The sequence below is a fragment of the Lolium perenne genome, chromosome 4, assembly GCF_019359855.2.
Source record: "Lolium perenne isolate Kyuss_39 chromosome 4, Kyuss_2.0, whole genome shotgun sequence".
In the NCBI taxonomy this organism is placed as follows: domain Eukaryota; kingdom Viridiplantae; phylum Streptophyta; class Magnoliopsida; order Poales; family Poaceae; genus Lolium; species Lolium perenne.
Genome location: NC_067247.2, coordinates 404903931 through 404926765, shown reverse-complemented (window position 1 = coordinate 404926765; position 22835 = coordinate 404903931). Strand labels below are relative to the sequence as shown.

General features: G+C 40.9%; 1 protein-coding gene across 1 annotated transcript; it reads left to right on the top strand.

Annotated features, from left to right (window-relative positions):
* The first annotated feature begins 11432 nt into the window (after window positions 1-11432).
* On the top strand, window positions 11433-14771 carry LOC127349289 (obtusifoliol 14-alpha demethylase-like). Its single transcript, XM_051375036.2, has 2 exons — window positions 11433-11927; window positions 13591-14771. Exons 1-2 carry the CDS (start codon window positions 11466-11468, stop codon window positions 14593-14595), a joined length of 1467 nt encoding a protein of 488 aa, XP_051230996.1. The 5' UTR covers window positions 11433-11465; the 3' UTR covers window positions 14596-14771.
* Window positions 14772-22835: the final 8064 nt, after the last annotated feature.

Here is a 22835-nt window from a genome sequence, read left to right as displayed (position 1 = left end):
CGCTATTGAGAGCAAAAACTTATTTGGATGCATGAGAATACCATTGATAAAATGGGTGCTCTTGAACGAGAGTATGCCAATGATGTAGCATCCCTAAAGAATGATCTTGAAGGAGAACAAGAGACCGTAGCCTCTCTTGAGGAGCAACTTGAAACCCTTGAAGTGTCTCAAAATGAAATATTTTCTAAACTCAATAAGGAAAGAGGCTGATACGTCTCCGACGTATCGATAATTTCTTATGTTCCATGCCACATTATTGATGATATCTACATGTTTTGTGCACACTTTATGTCATATTCGTGCATTTTCTGGAACTAACCTATTAACAAGATGCCGAAGTGCCGATTCTGTCATTTTTCTGCTGTTTTTGGTTTCAGAAATCCTAGTAAAGAAATATTCTCGGAATTGGACGAAATCAACGCCCGGGGTCCTATTTTGCCACGAAGCTTCGAAGACCGAAGAGGAGACGAAGTGGGGCCACGAGGTGGCAGGACTATAGGGCGGCGCGGCCCAAGCCCTGGCCGCGCCGGCCTATAGTGTGGGCCTCGTGTGGCCCCCGACCTGCCCTTCCGCCTACAAATAGCCTTCGTCGCGAAACCCCCGGTCACGAGAGCCACGATACGGAAAACCTTCCAGAGACGCCGCCGCCGCCAATCCCATCTCGGGGGATTCAGGAGATCGCCTCCGGCACCCTGCCGGAGAGGGGAATCATCTCCCGGAGGACTCTACGCCGCCATGGTCGCCTCCGGAGTGATGTGTGAGTAGTCTACCCCTGGACTATGGGTCCATAGCGGTAGCTAGATGGTTGTCTTCTCCCCATTGTGCTTAATTGTCGGGTCTTGTGAGCTGCCTAACATGATCAAGATCATCTATCTGTAATTCTATATGTTGCGTTTGTTGGGATCCGATGAATAGAGAATACTATGTTATGTTGATTATCAATTCATGTCTATGTGTTGTTTATGATCTTGCATGCTCTCCGTTACTAGTAGATGCTCTGGCCAAGTAGATGCTTGTAACTCCAAGAGGGAGTATTTATGCTCGATAGTGGGTTCATGTCTCCGTGAATCTGGGGGAGTGACAGAAACCTCTAAGATTATGGATGTGCTGTTGCCACTAGGGATAAAATATTGGTGCTATGTTCGAGGATGTAGTTACTGATTACATTACGCGCAATACTTAATGCAATTGTCTGTTGTTAGCAACTTAATACTGGAGGGGGTTCGGATGATAACCTGAAGGTGGACTTTTTAGGCATAGATGCATGCTGGATAGCGGTCTATGTACTTTGTCGTAATGCCCAATTAAATCTCACAATACTCATCATAATATGTATGTGCATGGTCATGCCCTCTTTATTTGTCAATTGCCCAACTGTAATTTGTTCACCCAACATGCTGTTTATCTTATGGGAGAGACACCTCTAGTGAACTGTGGACCCCGGTCCAATTCTCTATACTGAAATACAATCTACTGCAATACTGTTCTACTGTTTTCTGCAAACAATCATCATCCACACTATACATCTAATCCTTTGTTACAGCAAGCCGGTGAGATTGACAACCTCGCTGTTTCGTTGGGGCAAAGTACTTGGTTTGTGTTGTGCAGGTTCCACGTTGGCGCCGGAATCCCTGGTGTTGCGCCGCACTACATCTCGCCGCCATCAACCTTCAACGTGCTTCTTGGCTCCTACTGGTTCGATAAACCTTGGTTTCATACTGAGGGAAAACTTGCCGCTGTACGCATCACACCTTCCTCTTGGGGTTCCCAACGGACGCGTGCTGTACGCGTATCAGAGACCATGCTAAATCTCAATAAAAAATGCTTAAAAATGGAAAGTCCAAAGTTGGTGTTGGTCATGATAAACTTGTTAAGGATCTAGATGATCTAGACAAGGCCCACAAGGCCTTGGAGAGCGAACAATCTATCCTCACTGATACGTCTCCAACGTATCTATAATTTCTGATGTTCCATGCTTGTTTTATGACAATACCTACATGTTTTGTTCACACTTTATATCGTTTTTATGCGTTTTCCAAAACTAACCTATTGACGAGATGCCGAAGGGCCAGTTGCTGTTTTCTGCTGTTTTTGGTTTCAGAAATCCTACAAAGGAAATATTCTCGGAATCGGACGAAATCAACGCCCAAGATCTTAAAATTCCCGGAAGCTTCCAGAGCACCGAAGAGAGGCCAGAGGGGAGCCAGGGGGCCCCACCCCACAGGGCGGCGCGGCCAAGGGGGGGGGGGGGGCGCCCCCCCTAGTGTGTGGGTCCCCCGTGGCCCCTCCGACTCCGCCTCTTCGCCTATTTGAAGCCTCCTGGCCTAAATCCTCGAGACCGATTGACGAAACCCGAGAAAACCTTCCAGAGCCGCCGCCATCGTGAAACTCCAATTCGGGGGACAGAAGTCTCTGTTCCGGCACGCTGCCGGGACGGGGAATTGCCCCCGGAGTCATCTCCACCGCCGTCTCCACCGCCATCTTCACCGCCATCGCTGTCTCCATGATGAGGAGGGAGTAATTCACCCCCGGGGCTGAGGGCTCCGCTGTAGCTATGTGGTTCATCTCTCTCTTTATGTGATCTAGTTGAATATCATCTATGTGCTACTCTAGTGATGTTATTAAAGTAGTCTATTCCTCCTCCACGGTGTAATTGTGACAGTGTGTGCATCGTGTAGTACTTGGCGTAGGTTATGATTGTAATCTCTTGTAGATTATGAAGTTAATTATTGCTATGATAGTATTGATGTGATCTATGCCTCCTTCATAGTGTGATGGTGACAGTGTGCATGCTATGTTAGTACTTGGTGTAATTGCAATGATCTATCATGCACTCTAAGGTTATTTAAACATGAATATCGAATATTGTGGAGCTTGTTAACTCCGGCATTGAGGGTTCGTGTAATCCTACACAATTAGTGGTGTTCATCATCCAACAAGAGAGTGTAGAGTGGTTCTATTATGTGATCATTGTTGAGAGTGTCCACTAGTGAAAGCAGGATCCCTAGGCCTTGCTTCCAAGCATCGAATCTCCGTTTGTTTACTGTTTTGTTGCATGTTTACTCGCTGCCATATTTTATTCAGATTGCTATTACCACTCATATTCATTCATACCACTTGTATTTCACTATCTCTTCGCCGAACTAGTGCACCTATACATCTGACAAGTGTATTGGGTGTGTTGGGGACACAAGAGACTTCTTGTATTGTGGTTGCAGGGTTGCATGAGAGGGATATCTTTGACCTCTTCCTCCCTGAGTTCGATAAACCTTGGGTGATCCACTTAAGGGAAACTTGCTGCTGTTCTACAAACCTCTGCTCTTGGAGGCCCAACACTGTCTACAAGAATAGAAGCACCCGTAGACATCAAGCACCAAGTCACATGAGCAACTACAAGCTTCATATTTAAAAGATCATGCTATGTTACCCTATCTTCTTGATATGTCTTATGATGATGCTTGTGCTACTAACTCTACGTCTTGTGAAGCATCTATCTTGGAGGAGAATGTTGAGATAAGGGCTCAACTTGAATTGCTAACTAGCAATTATGGGAAATTGGAAGAAAATCATGGAAATCTTTCTAGCTCCCATGATGATCTTCTAGCCTCCCATGATAGGCTAAAGTTAGCTCATGAGTCTATCATATCAAAGGCAACACCTTGTGAGCCCTCATGTGGATACTAGCACTAGTAATCAAAATGCTATGTTGCCATGTGCTAGTCCTAGTAATTCATCCACTCATAATAGTGCTAAATATTGTGATGAATTATCTTACTTGCCTTGTTGCTCTAACAATGAAGGTTATACTTCCTCTAGTACTTGTGTTGTTACTAACTATGTAGAGGAAATCAAAGAGCTCAAGGCCTAAGTCACTTCTTTGAAGAATGACCTGGTAAAGAGTCATGAAGGGAAATGCAAACTTGACACGATGTTGAGTGTGCAACAGTCCCCCAATGACAAGAGTGGACTTGGATTCAAATCCAACAACAAGAACAAGTCCAAGAACAACAAGAATAAGAAGGGCCAAGTACAAGTCAAACACCCGACCAAGATTGTGTGCTTCAAGTTTAATATTGAAGGGCACCATGTTAGATCTTGCCCTTTGAAGAAGAAGCAAAAAGGGAAGTGGCCTCAAGCTCAAACTCATATTCAACCTCAAGTTGAAAAATGCCACTTCCCAAGAAGAATCAAGCCAATGCTCCCATTGTGGAGAAATCTAGTGAGAAGAAGGAGAAGAAAAGAACTTGCTACATATGTCGTGAGAAGGGCCACATCTCCTCCTTTTGCACTATTGGTACCTCATCCAACTCTATCACCATTGATGATGTTTATTCTCTTCGTAAGGATGAGGGTGACAATGTGTTTGCCAAATTTGTTGGTGCTCAAATTGGTGTCAAGAAAAGAACCATTTGGGTTGCCAAGCATATTGTGACTAACCTCTTAGGACCCAACTTAGTTGGGGGCCAACAATCCAAAACTTGATCAATAGGTGCTTGTTGGAGGGCATTGGAGACTTGGCTACATCATGAAGAATTAAGGGATCTTCATCATTTATATTATATCAAGCCAAGTCTTTCGATTATCTTGTTTCTATCATATACCCAATGTTCCTCCTTGCAGTAACATGTGCTCAACTCATTTATATTGAAAGTTACTCGTCCCTTTGCATGTGTTAGTTTTGTTCCTAACATGTGTTTGTATATGTTGTTCTTCCTACTTGCTTTCCTTGAGAAATCAAGTCTGTGCATGTTGGGTTGCACACCATGTATTCGTGTTTGTATTGGATCCTCTTTGCATCTTATTGTATCTTATATGGCTCTTATGAGCGATTAGTGGACCATCCCATTTTGGGGAGTGATATTCCTTTGGGGATTTCATAATCCTAAAAATGTGTGTACATGAGAAATGCCACTTAGAATTGATATCACAAGATTATCTACTCTCTATGTGGTATGTCATCTTCATCAGAAATTCAAATTCTAATGTCCATTAATATCTCTAGTTGGATCTTATTTACCTCTTGTGAAAATAAATTCCTTATCACATTATGGGGGAGTAATAAGTTTTGTGCATATTACAATCCTAGAAAATGTGAACATTTGAAGTTGTGTCACATAGAATTGATATTGTAAATTATCTCTCTCCTATGTGGCATGTTTGTTCAAACAAGTTCCAATTTGTTTAAATGGATTCATTGCTAATATCTTTGTGCATCTTTTTTGTGAAAGTTTTTCTTGGCATGATTTTTCACAACGTGTCCCTCAATACCATTTTGGGAAACCATGTGCTTCAAGTCATTCTATTAATTGTTTTGCATGTTGGTATGAATGATATTAATTGCTTTGCATGTTGGTATGACTAATTGAAGCTTTCAAGAAACTCTCTTTGCATGATGGTTAACTCTTATCTTTTACCATATGCTTTATTTATTGTAAATATGATCTTACATATACTTACAAACTACCACCAGGAAATATTTCCTAATACCTCTTGTCCTAGGACAATTGGCAATCTATTATGAGGTAGATATTTATTGATCTTGTTTACATTGGCTCTTGTGTTTAATTGCCTTATTTATTGCCATGAATTTGTTGTTCTTTGACTCCCATGTGTCTTCCTTGCATCTTATGGATCTAATTTGTGTATTTAAAATTTCTTAGAATTTTTAGTAGATATAGGTAGGGTGATGATCCTAGTTTTGTGCATTTTATATTCATATGAAAAATCCTAGATAATGCACTAATCTTGGGGGAGCTCTCCTATATTTGTTAGAGTGCTTAACATCTCTTGATCATTATCAAGAATTTGGTTTTGAGAGACAAACCTTTTTTTTGTTGGTACTTTGTGCCATCATAAAAAGTGTTGAGGGTTAGGTTTATTTGTGGGAACATTGCTCTCTTGGGAGTTGGTTATCTCATTCCTTTGTTTTTGGGTTTGATACGTCTCCGACGTATCGATAATTTCTTATGTTCCATGCCACATTATTGATGATATCTACATGTTTTATGCACACTTTATATCATTTTTATGCATTTTCCGGAACTAACCTATTGACGAGATGCCGAAGGGCCAGTTGTTGTTTTCTGCTGTTTTTGGTTTCAGAAATCATAGTAAGGAAATATTCTCGGAATCGGACGAAATCAACGCCCAGCATCCTATTTTTCCACGAAGCTTCCAGAACACCCGAGAGTCGCCAGAGGTGGGCCACAGGGGCCCCAGGAGGGTGGCCGGCGCGGCCCAGGCCCTGGCCGCGCCGCCATACCCCCTCACCGCCTCGTCGCCCCTCTGACTCCGCCTCTTCGCCTATATAAAGGTCCCAGACCTAAAACTTCGAGACGGAAAAGCCACGGTACGAGAAACCTTCCAGAGCCGCCGCCATCGTGAAGCCAAGATCTGGGGGACAGGAGTCTCTGTTCTGGCACGCCGCCGGGACGGGGAAGTGCCCCCGGAAGGCTTCTCCATCGACACCACCGCCATCTTCATCACCGCTGCTGTCTCCCATGAGGAGCGAGTAGTTCTCCATCGAGGCTCGGGGCTGTACCGGTAGCTATGTGGTTAATCTCTCTCCTATGTACTTCAATACAATGATCTCATGAGCTGCCTTACATGATTGAGATTCATATGAGTTTTGTATCACTATTCATCTATGTGCTACTCTAGTGATGTTATTAAAGTACTCTATTCCTCCTGCACGGTGTAATGGTGACAGTGTGTGCATCGTGTAGTACTTGGCGTAGGCTATGATTGTGATCTCTTGTAGATTATGAAGTTAACTATTGCTATGATGGTATTGATGTGATCTATGCCTCCTTTCGTAGCGTGAAGGTGACAGTGTGCATGCTATGTTAGTACTTGGTTTGGTTGTGTTGATCTGTCATGCACTCTAAGGTTATTTAAATATGAACATCGAATATTGTGGAGCTTGTTAACTCCGGCATTGAGGGTTCGTGTAATCCTACACAGTTAGTGGTGTTCATCATCCAACAAGAGGGTGTAGAGTCTAGCATCTATCTATTTATTCTGTTATGTGATCAATGTTGAGAGTGTCCACTAGTGAAAGTATGATCCCTAGGCCTTGTTCCTAAATACTGCTATCGCTGCTTGTTTACTGTTTTACTGCATCTATACTATCCACAATATCATCACCATCAACTACACGCCAGCAAGCACTTTTCTGGCGCCGTTACTACTGCTCATATATATTTATACCACCTGTATTTCACTATCTCTTCGCCGAACTAGTGCACCTATTAGGTGTGTTGGGGACACAAGAGACTTCTTGTTTTGTGGTTGCAGGGTTGCATGAGAGGGATATCTTTGACCTCTTCCTCCCTGAGATCGATAAACCTTGGGTGATCCACTTAAGGGAAACTTGCTGCTGTTCTACAAACCTCTGCTCTTGGAGGCCCAACACTGTCTACAAGAATAGAAGCTCCCGTAGACATCAAGCACTTTTCTGGCGCCGTTGCCGGGGAGGAAAGGTAAAAGGCACTCATACTCCGGTTCAGTGTAACGATGCTTTTCTCGGGCGCCATTGTGTTTGTGCTCGAAGCTATTTCCTTTAGATCCTGCAATTGCATCTTTTTGTTTCTTGTTTACACTAGTTAGGCATAATGGAAAACAACAAAAATATGAGAGATCTTTATGAACTTTATCTTGAATTAGGACATGATGTGTTTGAAGAGAGAATTAAAAAACCCATGGAACTTTATATGCATGCTAATGGGAATGTTATTAATATGAATGCTTTGAACACTATTGTTGCTAATGCTATGGAAAATTCTAAGCTTGGGGAAGCTGGCTTTGATGAGCATGATATTTTTAGTCCCCCAAGCATTGAGGAGAAAATTTACTTTGATGATACTTTACCTCCTATTTATGATGATTATAATGATAGTAGTCTTTTGTTGCCACCTACTATGGAGAGTAAATTTGATTATGATTACAATATGCCTCCTATATTTGATGATGAGAATAATAATGATAGCTACTTTGTTGAATTTTCTCCCACTACAACTAATAAAATTGATTATGCTTATGTGGAGAGTAATAATTTTATGCATGAGACTCATGATAAGAATGCTTCATGTGATAGTTATATTGTTGAGTTTGCTCATGATGCTACTGAAAGTTATTATGAGAGAGGAAAATATGGTTGTAGAAATTTTCATGTTACTAAAACACATCTCTATGTGCTGAAATTTTTGAAGCTACACTTGTTTTATCTTCCTATGCTTGTCACTTTGCTCTTCATGAACTTGTTTATTTACAAGATTCCTATGCATAGGAAGCATGTTAGACTTAAATGTGTTTTGAATTTGCTTCTTGATGCTCTCTTTTGCTTCAACTACTATTTCTTGCGAGTGCATCATTTAATTTGCTGAGCCCATCTTAATGGCTATAAAGAAAGAACTTCTTGGGAGATAACCCATGTGTTATTTTGCTACAGTACTTTGTTTTATATTTGTGTCTTGGAAGTTGTTTACTACTGTAGCAACCTCTCCTTATCTTAGCTTTGTGTTTTGTTGTGCCAAGTAAAGTCTTTGATAGCAAAGTTGATACTAGATTTGGATTACTGCACAGAAACAGATTTCTTTGCTGTCACGAATCTGGGCAAAATTCTCTGTAGGTAACTCAGAAAATTATGCCAATTTACGTGAGTGATCCTCAGATATGTACGCAACTTTCATTCAATTTGAGCATTTTCATTTGAGCAAGTCTGGTGCCTCAATAAAATTCGTCTTTACGGACTGTTCAGTTTTGACAGATTCTGCCTTTTATTTCGCATTGCCTCTTTTGCTATGTGGGATGGATTTCTTTGTTCCATTGACTTCCAGTAGCTTTGAGCAATGTCCAGAAGTGTTAAGAATGATTGTGTCACCTCTGAACATGTGAGTTTTTGATTATGCACTAACCCTCTAATGAGTTTGTTTCGAGTTTGGTGTGAAGGAAGTTTTCAAGGGTCAAGAGAGGAGGATGATATACCATGATCAAGGAGAGTGAAAACTCTAAGCTTGGGGATGCCCCGGTGGTTCATCCCTGCATATTTCAAGAAGACTCAAGCGTCTAAGCTTGGGGATGCCCAAGGCATCCCCTTCTTCATCGACAAATTATCAGGTTCCTTCTCTTGAAACTATATTTTTATTCGGTCACATCTTATGTACTTTACTTGGAGCGTCTGTTTGTTTTTGTTTTTGTTTGAATAAATGCTTGTGTGGGAGAGAGACACGCTCCGCTGGTTCATATGAACACATGTGTTCTTACCAAAAGGAACCATTACCGTCGCTCGAGGTTGGAGGGGCCACCCTTCGTCCATGGTGCCGTGGTGATCCTCTGACAAGAAGCGCTCGTGATCCCCTGCTGCAGATGCGGTAGACATCCATCACCATGACGAACAAGGGAGAGGAGCCAGCCGCTCCAGTCTCGACCACCATATCCGCCAGATGCAACCTTATTTATAGAGATCTTCACCTCCCTCCACAACCACACTTTCGAGTCCGACCACCGGAGCATCATGAAGCAAAGGAAGAAACCGAGGCAGTGCCAGATATGGCCGCAAAGATCCACCACCTCCCTCCCTGCATAAACGCCATACACCATATAGGACCAAATACTAAACCTAGATCTACACCTATCTACTCTGGCGCCAGCTCCGGCCCAGCTCCGGCCGGCTATTTCGGTGGAGAGGACATCAGAGCGGCCCGGTGAGAGAGAGACTAGCATCTCGACATCTATAGAACCAGATTCATGTTTCTCATAGGCATATTATCAACTACTCTTTAGTCTTCGTAAAAAAGAAAGAAAAACTTGTCTTTAGTAGTAGGTGAATGGACAACGGAGCAACCTCACCCGGGAGGCATACGTTACCAGTATAAAATCCTCATCAGGCCAACTTGATGAAGTAAGGTAGTTAAACAATGTTACTTCATCTAACAACTAGGTGAAGCAAGCGATTACTAGTGGCAACAGTTTTTGTCTTGTTCGGATGAAGCATCTTCAAGATGAGGTTTTCGATTGATGCTCATTCCTACTGTTTAACTCTGGAGCTAGATGCCACTGCAATGGTAACCGTTGGGTGACTGACATGAAGATGGGATCTTGATATGTGAGCCAACCAGCCCATTTTCCAAATAGTGTATTATTATGTGCCAGTAAATTATTGGTACACTGCCACTGGCCCTTGCTAGTATTGAACTCTGGTACGTTTATGCAAGGAAATATTGATTAGATGCCACTGCAATGGCTACCAATTATAAGTTTGTTACTGCAAAATTGGTTAACTGTTAGGTGACACTCTGAGGATGGGAACTAGATATGATCATGTGAGCCAACTAGCTCATTTCTAAATAGTGTATTACACTATTACTCCTATGTGACAGTACATTATTATTGGTACACTGCCAGTGCCACCGGCCCTTACTATATATATGTGCTGCCATTTCGGGAGTTGGGGGAAAACACCTGTGCGCCATTAGTTGGGACCAATTCTTTGTGCTGCTGTTCTGCTATACAGTTTATCTGGAGCTAATTAATTAAGTTCGTATCCAGGTACGTACATACATGCCCATTTTTTTCCTGTAAGATAACATAGGAGCCGCTTAATTTTCTCGTTCAAATTTGTACGAAGATGATCCGTACAGATTACAATCTATCTAGGCCAGGAATCCAGGATTCTGAATCCGTAAGTTCCATTTTAGAGACAGGAAATATCGCGGCAGTTGAGAATTCTGCGTAGGCCATTGCTTCCACCATTCGCCCGTTGTGGTGGATCTGGTGTACGTTGCTCTGCGTGAAAGTCTTTTCTGGATATCACCGATAGTGCCGCTTGTAAGCGTCCGTCTCCCTCCGCATCGCCCAAGAGCTCATCCTCTATAGTAGTTCATGGCTGATTTGTGGTGGCTAGCTACTGGTGTGACCAGACCCGCTCCCACGGGGTTTCGTATGGTAATGGCATGGGGTTCCCGTGGGTGAAAACCTTGACCCAATGCATTAAGATGAGTAGAAGCATGATCATCATGTTGGCGGCTTAGCCTTAGCGAGTCTTGGCTCAGGCTAGATATCACTATTTCATCACAGGTGGGCACTTTTTCCTAGCCACCGAAAGTGATCCCTTTTCTTATTATGCTTGCACCGTGACAATTCATTGAAAATGCACTATTTTTGCATGTGTTCGTAAACTATTACCAATTATTTTGCTAGATTCTGGCTTAAACCAACAAATTTGAATAACATCTTATATGAATGATGATCTTTAATGCACCCACATCTGGATCGCTTCGTCATTTCTGTACATCCCAAAATTCAAATTGACAAAACCATTTTTATTTCGCAAACTCCTGTACATTGCATGGCATGCATGCCCCGTGCTACAATTTAGCAATAGTTGTAACTCTTTCCCATCTTCGTTTTCCTGCAGCACTAGTCATATCGTAAGGCTGCTCGGCTAACTGATTACGAACAACAACATGGACATGGCGAGAGGTGCAATGTGCTGTGCCATAGCTATTATTGCCATCATGGCAGTGGTCACCAAATTTGCAAAAACTAGACCTATGTACACTAGAAGACCTCCACCGGTCGTCAATGGCATTGCAATCCTGAAACTTCTGCCTAAGCTTTTCACAACAGATCTACAAGCTATAATGTATGATCTACATGAAAAGTATGGTAGTGTTTTCACAATAAGTTTGTTTGGACCAAAGGTAACTGTCCTGATTGGACCAGAGGTCTTAACACATTTTTTTCAAGGGCCGGAGTTGGAGATTAGCCGTGGAAATACATTTGATTTTACTGTACCTATGTTTGGCCAAGGTGTTCTCTATGGCACAGATGCTGCCACTAGAAATGAGCAGATCCGTTTCTTTATAGAAGCATTAAAGCCATCCAAATTGAGGAGCCATGTTGATCCCATGCTCCAAGAAGTGGAGGTACATCCCATGTTGAACTTGCAACTTGGTATATTTAGTATTATCAAGTTCTGTATTTTCTCATTGCCAGCTGAAATGAATAATTTATTCATATCATGCTTCATACTAAAATCAGCGAGAACTAATATGGAACATAGGGAGTGGCTATAATTCTTTTTCTTTCAATTCTATATGCGATCGTGTGAACAATAGGGACATAGACTCAATTGCCATAACTATGACACAGAATTAAAATATTGTTACTCGTACTACATTGCTTTAAAAAAATTCTGGGTCCACATATTACTTACTTTATTCGATTTTTATTAATAGATCTCACAACATTCTTTGTACTAAAGGTATATTGTTGTTGTTGTAGAATCATCTTAAGACTATTGATGTCACATATATTGTTGGCATTTAGGAATTAATGTGTATATATATATATATCTAACTAGAACGATACCCCCCACGTTGCAGCGGGTATCTCTTTAAGAAATATAATAAAACACATAAAACTTGGTTTATAGAATATGCAATATTTAGTTGGTCATAGTAGCTGAGACACTAAATTTAATAGCCATGAAATGGATAAGTATTTGAAAATTTATAGATTTTTATATTTCAGAGGTGTACGTGATTGATTTAGATAAGGTGACATTGCTAGTTTAATGATTAAAAATAGATAATCTAAATATCTTGCATGTAGAGATAGATAATAAATAAGGACGTACTACTCTTAGTTGGGATGAGGTGGACAAATAATTGTCTAAGGAAGTAGGTGATGTGGATAGCTTGCATGCTGAGATAGACAAATATTAATTGCACTTAGTGGGGTTTTGTTTTATAAGAAGTATAGATTTAGTTTAAACATCTATGAAAAAACTTACATTAATCAGATGTGTTTCATTATAAGAAAAATCGGCTGAATACGTTTTTCTTGATTGGTTTTTATGTATATATCTCATTTAATGTATGTAGTAACATATGGACTAAATTTAGTAGTAGATAATAGTATACTCTTTTTGAATAATCTTGTGGTAAATGTTTGGCCAGAAAGTGGATTAGCATTTGTTGTGTCAAGGTTCTTGCATGTCTCTTGAGTACATATTTCACTTTTAGCGCCTATTCACACTTTACTTCAACTAATAATAAATTTAATTTTGTTCTTCTTTTAGAAGTTTAGTGTTGAAAGTGTAATATTCTGAAAAGTTATTTTCGGGCAAGTGTATATGATGAATATATTTATTCTGAACGATTACAGTACATGGAAATCCATCTCATCTTAGTCGAGAATGATTAACGCTTGCTTTGAGTCAATAGTGTTAAGCTGAATCAGCCTCTAAAATAGTGCAAATTAAATTTATGATTTAGACCAATATGTTTGAAATCAACCTTCATTCGACATATACTTTCAAAAAATTGTTTTCATCGCAAAAGGAAAGGAACATCGTGTTGTTAGCAGGATAATGCATGCATTTATAACTTGGGGCATCAGATTGATGTCTTATTTTTTATCTTGCTCTTGTCATGTGAATTTTTAGGAAGTTCTTTACTAGTTCAATTAGTTGCTCGATATATTCTCACGTGAAGTTAAAAAAATGAATGGGATTCTCACGTGAAGTAAAAAAAAATGAATGTTCTCTTTGTAACATAAACTAACTTATGTTTTTACCATGCACAGGATTACTTTTCAAAATGGGGAGACGACGGCATAGTTGATCTTAAACAAGAATTTCAGAAGATTCTAATGTTTATCGCCAGTCGATGCCTACTAGGGAAAGAGGTTCGAGAGAAGATGTTTGATGAGGTCTATGCATTGTGGAAAGATATTAAGAATGCCGTGAACTTGTTCAGTGCCTTGTTCCCATATGTCCCAGTTCCTGTAAACAAGCGACGTGACAGGGCACGTGTGGAGCTCACTAAAATATTGTCCGCAACCGCTAGGTCACGTAAGAGCTCCAACCAAGTCGAGGAGGATACTCTGCAAAAATTGGTTGATTCCACGTACAAGGATGGTCGCTCCACCTCAGAAGAAGAGGTCACTGGCTTGATCATTGCCTTGCTTTTTGCTGGAGAAAGCACCAGTTCTGGAACTAGCACATGGATTGGAGCTTGTCTTCTAAGCAATGTGAAGTGGTTGACTGCTGCCACCGAGGAGCAAAGGCATATCATTAGGAAATACAAGGGCCGAATAGACTACAGTGTCTTGCTAGAGATGGATACCCTACATAACTGTATCAAGGAGACATTGCGGATGCACTCTGCAGCACAAGTGTTAATGAGGAAGGCACACAAGCAATTCAGCGTGCATACGAAAGAAGGAAAAGAGTATGAAATTCCAGCCGGGCGTACAATTTTAAGTCCCATAATGATCAACAACAACATTCCTAGCATCTTCAAGGACCCTCATGTCTATGATCCAGATAGGTTTGGTCCTAACAGACAGGAGGATAAGGTTTGTGGCAAGTTCTCTTACACTTCGTTTGGATGTGGAAGGTTCGCTTGTATTGGTGAGTCTTTTGCCTACCTGCAAATGAAAGTCATTTGGAGTCATTTGCTAAGGAACTTTGAGCTCAAACTTATATCTCCTTACCCCAAGACTGACTGGAGCAAGCTTTCAGTGGAGCCTAAAGGGAAAGTGATGGTTAGTTACAAGAGGCGTGGCTACCTAGCTCCTAGTTTGTAAACTAGAAGACACTTGATTCCGGGCCGTATTTGCTGCAACGAAGAGGCGTGCATACGCACAGTGTCAATACTGATGTATTTGCATTATTAACATGCATGTTGTTCGTATGTACTCAATACTTTTGGTGCGTAGTATCCACATTGTTGTTGATATGTACCGTTTGTGAAATCATTGATAACTTCAGGTCTCCTCGTTGACGTATTATTGTTTGGCATGTGTCTCATGTGCCCGTTAATTTTTTTTTTTGGAAATTACACTGTTGTTTTAGACAAAAGTTACATCTAGTACTGACAGTCTCTACTATATAAAAAGGAGGAACGTGTTCTGTTTCCTCCGGTATGGGGTTTCGTCAAGCATATTTTTGAAAAGACATTTTTACCCTCCCACCTTGCCTCAAATAAATTCAGCACGGCAAATAAAATAGGCAAGTAAAGGAAAGTCCAGCGCATTCCAGGAAAGGAAATTATTCACCACGGCAAGTAAAGGAAACTCCAGCGCATTACAGGTAAAGGAAAGGAAATTACGGCACAAATCCCAGGAAACAATCACGTCCCAGAAAACCAAATCGCAGGCTACAGGAAAGGGAAATTACACCATTATGTCAGGGCTCCAGGGAAGGAAACCGCCCATCCATTTCAGGTATCTCCATCAACCAAATCGCAGCACTATAATTCATGGCTATCGCAGCACTATAATTCATGGCTACAGAAAAGGAAAATTACACCGTTATGGCAGGGCTACATAGAAGGAAACCGCCCGGCCATTTCAGGGATCTCCATCATTGAGGATCAACAATACCGGTATATACATAGTACCTTGAACCATTGTTATGCCAGATAACTCCTGGGATCATAACCACACCTCTTGCTGTTCGAAGAATTCCCCATCAAAGAAACTGCGGATCAACAGAAAAAGGTATCAAATTGTATCTATTTTAGTCTCATGCAGATCACCAGCATTTTGTTTGAAGAACTTCCCCATCATGTGACAATCTGCAGTAATCATGGTTTGAACAAATAGTTTCATATCTTCACTGAACATTGCTCTTCAAGACGCAATAGAAGGATGGAACGATGACATTTTCTTATGGCGCCGCATCACATTATCTGGGCTGCCTACAAATCATGACAGGTGATAATCCATGGCATAAAACGTATTGACCATATCTTTTCTATAGTCTCGCTAACAACAAATGTGTACTTTCTATATAGCCACATGTCAGGATTCTTGGTGCTCAAATTTATGCGGTGGTGGGATGGTCAAGAAGTTGTCCGAGCAAAGGGCACGGTCTGTATTGAAAATACTTACTATTATTTCTCTTCGGCAGTATTGACGTATAATGCATTTGCAGGTTGGTTACGCCCTGTGGAACAGAGCGGTGGTACACATTCTTTCATACAAGGATAACGAAAGTGGAGCCAACATCCCGCAATTTGTTACAAATTTTCTCTACTATATAAAAAGGAGGAACGTGTTCTGTTTCCTCCGGTATGGGGTTTCGTCAAGCATATTTTTGAAAAGACATTTTTACCCTCCCACCTTGCCTCAAATAAATTCAGCACGGCAAATAAAATAGGCAAGTAAAGGAAAGTCCAGCGCATTCCAGGAAAGGAAATTATTCACCACGGCAAGTAAAGGAAACTCCAGCGCATTACAGGTAAAGGAAAGGAAATTACGGCACAAATCCCAGGAAACAATCACGTCCCAGAAAACCAAATCGCAGGCTACAGGAAAGGGAAATTACACCATTATGTCAGGGCTCCAGGGAAGGAAACCGCCCATCCATTTCAGGTAACTCCATCAACCAAATCGCAGCACTATAATTCATGGCTATCGCAGCACTATAATTCATGGCTACAGAAAAGGAAAATTACACCGTTATGGCAGGGCTACATAGAAGGAAACCGCCCGGCCATTTCAGGGATCTCCATCATTGAGGATCAACAATACCGGTATATACATAGTACCTTGAACCATTGTTATGCCAGATAACTCCTGGGATCATAACCACACCTCTTGCTGTTCGAAGAATTCCCCATCAAAGAAACTGCGGATCAACAGAAAAAGGTATCAAATTGTATCTATTTTAGTCTCATGCAGATCACCAGCATTTTGTTTGAAGAACTTCCCCATCATGTGACAATCTGCGGTAATCATGGTTTGAACAAATAGTTTCATATCTTCACTGAACATTGCTCTTCAAGACGCAATAGAAGGATGGAACGATGACATTTTCTTATGGCGCCGCATCACATTATCTGGGCTGCCTACAAATCATGACAGGTGATAATCCATGGCATAAAACGTATTGACCATATCTTTTCTATAGTCTCGCTAACAACAAATGTGTACTTTCTATATAGCCACATGTCAGGATTCTTGGTGCTCAAATTTATGCGGTGGTGGGATGGTCAAGAAGTTGTCCGAGCAAAGGGCACGGTCTGTATTGAAAATACTTACTATTATTTCTCTTCGGCAGTATTGACGTATAATGCATTTGCAGGTTGGTTACGCCCTGTGGAACAGAGCGGTGGTACACATTCTTTCATACAAGGATAACGAAAGTGGAGCCAACATCCCGCAATTTGTTACAAATTTGGTCAAACTACTAGGATCAGAATTTTTTGTTTGAAAAGGTTGCCGGTTTGGCTATTTTGAACAATACCAGTTTATTGTTTTTTATTGTGTACTCCTATAAAAGAAACTAGCGGATCTGATTTGAATGTTGGATGCTATATTTACTATCCCTATATTTTTATTATTGGAGATCTAATGTCATTCATTTTTAAAGTGTGTACCAGCTTATGCCTCTGATTGTTATTAAAGATATATGCTCATATGGGGCTGATTTTGTGGGAATGAGGTTGTAAAGTAAGGCGGGTGCCAGTGAATCCTCTTGTACTGTCAAAATAATAGTAGCAATAGGAATGAAGAACTCTACCTCCACATACCTTAGCAGTTGGTGTAGAACAAGCAAACGCTGAAAAATAAGTAGGGATGATGAAGCACAGGAAGTGTGCCTGCAAAAATGTATAAAACACGTAGGTGAAATGGGTGGTATTCATGAAAACCTGATGACACATTCAGTTTAAACTAAGACTGAATTTAATCAACATGAAAGGCTAATCTAACCATGGTGAGCCAAGTTCCCTAACTTACCGAAATTTTAATCAACTTTTTGGAATCAACCATTAACAATTACATTGGTACGAGAGCGCATGCAGTTTATACAATATTTAACAGGGATGGGCACATGTTCTTACTATGGAGAGATTGCAAAGAACACATAATTAGGGATTTCAACAACAGGGTAACACATAATGGACGGTTAGACAAAATATGGGAGAAGTGATACAAATTTGTTATCATCGTCGATTGGGGAGTGAAAGAAATTGATAATTGTTAGCCTCAAAAAATACTGTAAGATATTTAATTTTAACAGGAACATTGTTTATGCACCTGTTAAAGCATCTAACTATTTATAATGTTGCCGGGAGTCTGAGTATCATTTTTTCAAACCAAATTATTCTTAAAAAAATGCATGCTCTATTCTGTTTATAACCTATATATATTTAGTTCTGATTATCAGCGTCTTGGAGATTATTTATGTTTCTGATAAAATATTATTACTGAATGAATTAGGCAAGTTTTCCACATTACAGTGATAGTACATAATTAGTGGTTTGGGCAGCAACTATCATATCGGCAGAGAATGGGGCACAAGAAAACATTGGCGTAATTAAAATACCCATCTATGAGCCCAATCAAGAATTCGTGCTACATGGCAAGTTTCATGCATTTCATTGATCTGGGAGATGACATTCCGTCTACATAAACTTATATAAGGAAGTTGCTTTTACATCACATCAGAAGATTGAATAATAACTCAGGCAATAAAAGAAATTGCTTACCCAGATTATGTCGCATGATTGGTGGTAATTAAGATTACAATAATCACCTTCCAAATATTCGGACCCTCGCCCATAATAGGCTATACTCCTCCGACAGAAAAATAACCATCCCCCTTTCCCATATTTCGCTCCACTCCATCGATCAAGTCAAAACAGCAACCAAGAACCGACCTATGCACATCTACGACGGTGGCAATTGGTAGAGGTTGTCGACGTACCAATTTGATATCAGGGTTCTATTGAAGGTTAGCATACTACCTTGGTAAATTAGCTGTCAAAATTTTCCACGTCTCCAAGTTGCAATATGTTCATGTTCACACAAAAAAGATTTTACAGAAACTGCAAAGTGAATGTAATGATTTTCCCGCTTTGGGATTAGAATATCAAATAAGAAACATCAGCATGCATCCTCTTTAGGATTAGAATGTCAAATAAGAATGGAATACTTACACGATAACATGAAGCATGGGATACACTATTGTATAAACAGAATTAATCTTCACAGTTCCCACTTGCTACATCAGATTTTCTGTAAAATAACAGGAAGCATGGAATACTTAGACTGAACTAATTTACTGTTCAACATGCCGAATGCTCAAAAAACATTTTATTTAATAATTCTTCCACGATACACTAACTATATAAAAAGGAAAAGACCCACAGTTAACAATGCCAAATGCTCATAGGAAGAGATATTACACTATCAGTTGAGTTAAGCTACATCTGCAGTTTTAACTACAGATGCATGAACCTTATTTATCTTGCTCAGACTATTCCCCCCACATGATAAATCAGGGAAACTATTGAGATTTTGTATTTAGTAGATCCAATTTTCTATAAGCTTATAACCAACAAAGTCCATTCTCATATCTAACACTGAAAAGACAGACTATGGTCCAAAAGGGTAACAGATGACTACCTGTTTGAACATCCCTGATTTGTATACAATTTTCATAGTGAGTTGTGAATTATATATGTGCATTGACAAATGAATTTTGAGGACCCCTGCCAATCTTAACATTGCAGATGGATCCGCCGACACGATCAAGTGAACGTACTCCTTTCAAAGATTTGTCCAACACCATCAACGCCGATGTAGGAGGAAATCCAAATATGTTTTGGCTTGATTAAGTCACTGCAAATAATTAAGAGCATTGTGTAAGATGATTAACAATGTACAAGTAAAATTAGCATGCTTACAATTCTGCAATGCTTGCTGCCTCACCATATGCATCCTGAATATTTTGTGGCAGCCTATGGAGAAATACATTTGATATTCCTCCTACGGCAACAATGAAGGGTCCAGTAGCTAATGTCAAGATGATTTTGAGATATCCTGGATAAGCACACCCAACTATCAGGAAGTTGATCCAAAATTAAGAGTAGTCTGCAGCTCAGGTGGCATATAGCTTGGCAGCGACAAACTATATTGTACAAGTTCAGAATTTAGAACAACATTCACCCTCTTGAGATAACCTACTGAAAATTCCAGCGCTGAAAACACAACACAGTGGATGCAAAATATTATCACATAGCCCACTCGCAGGTTCAGTGGTAAAACTTTTGATCATGTATGTCATGAATCAGTCGACAATTAGAGGAGAAAATTGAAAAAAATAAAAGATAGTAAGTTTGAATTGGTGAAAATATCAAAACACAGACATGATGAGAGATTAGAGAGGTACTGTCATCATCAGCATTAGTATTGGCTACCAAGTGTCTACGTAAAAGAAATGGAGGAAGCAACTATCACTTGAATATATACATCAAGAGATAACCAAGCATGAGATACTCTATTATATCATCTCCTTAATTAACCAGAGGAATTCAGTATAACTTCAAGATGGAACAACTGGCAGCATGTGTGTTCAATCCGAAACATGTGTGTACATCATGGCAGGAATACTCTATTATCAAAAATTCGAACTACAACAACTAATTATGTCAATGAGTGAGCATATTAAACTACACACCTAAGACAAAATGTGTCCATGAGTGACCTTTTGAGTCACTTTGCAGGCCGTGGCACACACCTTCTCACTTTGACCAGACTGAATGAGTATTAGACATCACTCAACACTTGACTGACAATATCACCATTGTTTCCATAGGTATCAAAGAAACTCATGTCTTGGTTTAGCAAGATTTGGACATACTTTCATCTTATCACTGCTTCTGCCTTTCCCCAATCAAAATGCAGCATGAAACCTCTGTAATTATACCAGAGGTGGTCAAATATGTAACACAAGGGTACTGTTTAGTGATTTCTATAAGTTGCTACAGCCTCATCTTACCTATCCATCCAGCAAAGAAAACACCAATGGCTATACAGAGGAAGTATAAAGCATGTCGTAGAGCCAACAAAAAAAGGGAATTTTTCAAACACAGACAAATAATCCGGTAGAGACAAAAGCTAAGACAGGAAGAGATCAAACTAAGTGAGGAAAATATACAATTCAGAATTCAGAATTGCATTTCTTTTCTGTACATAGTCTATCCATTACATAATATTATCATGTCTAAGCATATATATAAATACTCGTTGCACACTTATATGTGAAAGAAAGGATTCACCTATGTTATAAAACAAGGAGGCTTTTCTGAATATATGCAATTGCTCTCCATATAATTTTTTCCTCTCCAACTCCTCAACAGTTATAGCCTACAAACGGAAATTGAGCTTGTAAATTTTATAACTCAGAAATAAATATTGGATAGACGCGAACCGAGCAGTGTGGGGCACGAAAAAATACCGATGACCAGTCGCGGGCGAGGTGGGCAAGGGCGTCGATCATCAAATCCGGGAGCATGCCGTACTTGGGCCGCTCGAGGAGGCTCGCAGCTGTGGATTCGAGGAAGACCAGGTCTGAGCCTCTGCCTCCGCCGACGGGAATGAAGGAGAGCCGAAGAGGAGAGGGTTCATGACGCAGTCGATGTCCTCCTCCAGCCTGAGCTTCAAGACGCTCGCCGCCTCCACGGGGTCAATGAGGGCCCTCGGAGCAGCGTGCTAGCTGGGGTCGCCGGGGGCCGCCTATGAGCTGGGCGGAGCGAGCCGACATGCCCCCACCTGACCGATTGCGGCGATGAGCGGAACACCCATGGCGCCGCACTGTATTTCCTGGGCCAGCTAACGCAGCGGCCCGGACAGCCTCGCCGCCTCCACATCTTGGAGCTGGAAGAAGGGGTGGCCGGCGGTGCGGTCGATTCGCCATGGAAGACGAAGGCCCGTGACGGTGGCAGGGCGCGCGGCGGCCCGGCCTCGATCGCCGCCACGGCGCGAACGGTGGCAGGCGCACGCGGCGGCCCGACCTCGATCGCCGCCCACGACGCAGACTTCGACGGAGGTGTGGTCGAATCGGCGGAGCGTCGTCGGCGACGAAGCTGAGGCAGTTGCGCCGAGGCGAGGCATGGGTTGGGCTCTATAGTTTCCTTTTTTTCTTTTCCATTTATTTTTTAAAAGATAGATATCGGTTTGAGACGAAGCAAGTCAGAACCTGATTTGTCTCCTCGTTAGAGGAGCCAGTTTCGGCAGTGTATCTATCCAGCGCAAAAATACACACACTGTACAAGAGAGAGGGGTAGTCTGTGTGTATTTGTGTTTTAAAATCTTAATTCAAAACCATTAAAACTTCTTGATAATTTGTGAAATACAAAATTTATCATAAAAAATATCATGAAATTTTAGACAATAAGTATTTTGTCTAACATTTCTGGGTAGATACATCTCACTCGGTATCATGACTACTTAAAACTTAGTTTACTAGACTCGACATCAACGTCGCCGGACTCCAGCATGTGAAGGAATGAACTACAAATGCAACACAGTGGAGGTTTAATTCTAACAAAAATCATGCGCCTAAAAATCAAGGCTGCGACCAAATTGCGTACCTAGATTCATCAGGCACGGGCCACCGTCGAAGAGAGTAACATAGCGGGTGGGGACTTAGAATAATCGCACGACGGAGGGCGCGGTGGGATGCCTGCCTTCCGTTTCTGCTTTGCCGCCGCGGCGGGCCCTCCTGCCTTTGATTTCCGTAGCAGCGGGGCAGCATTGGTCATTCACGGGATAAGTTGACGCATTATGTTTGTTTGTCTAAAAGAAAGAAATTTTTAAAAGTTAGCTTTCAATAACCAGTCACGGTGAATCTAAAAAAAAATATTTCACTAATTTTGAAATAACAGAAAATAAAAAAAGGTCGCGTGCTAAAAAATGCTCACTCGTAACAAAAATAAATCGTGCATTAGAAAAAATGTTCATGTTGTCCAACAATTATTCACGGACATTCAAAAAAAGGTCATTATTTTACAAAAATGTTCTATGTCCGAAAA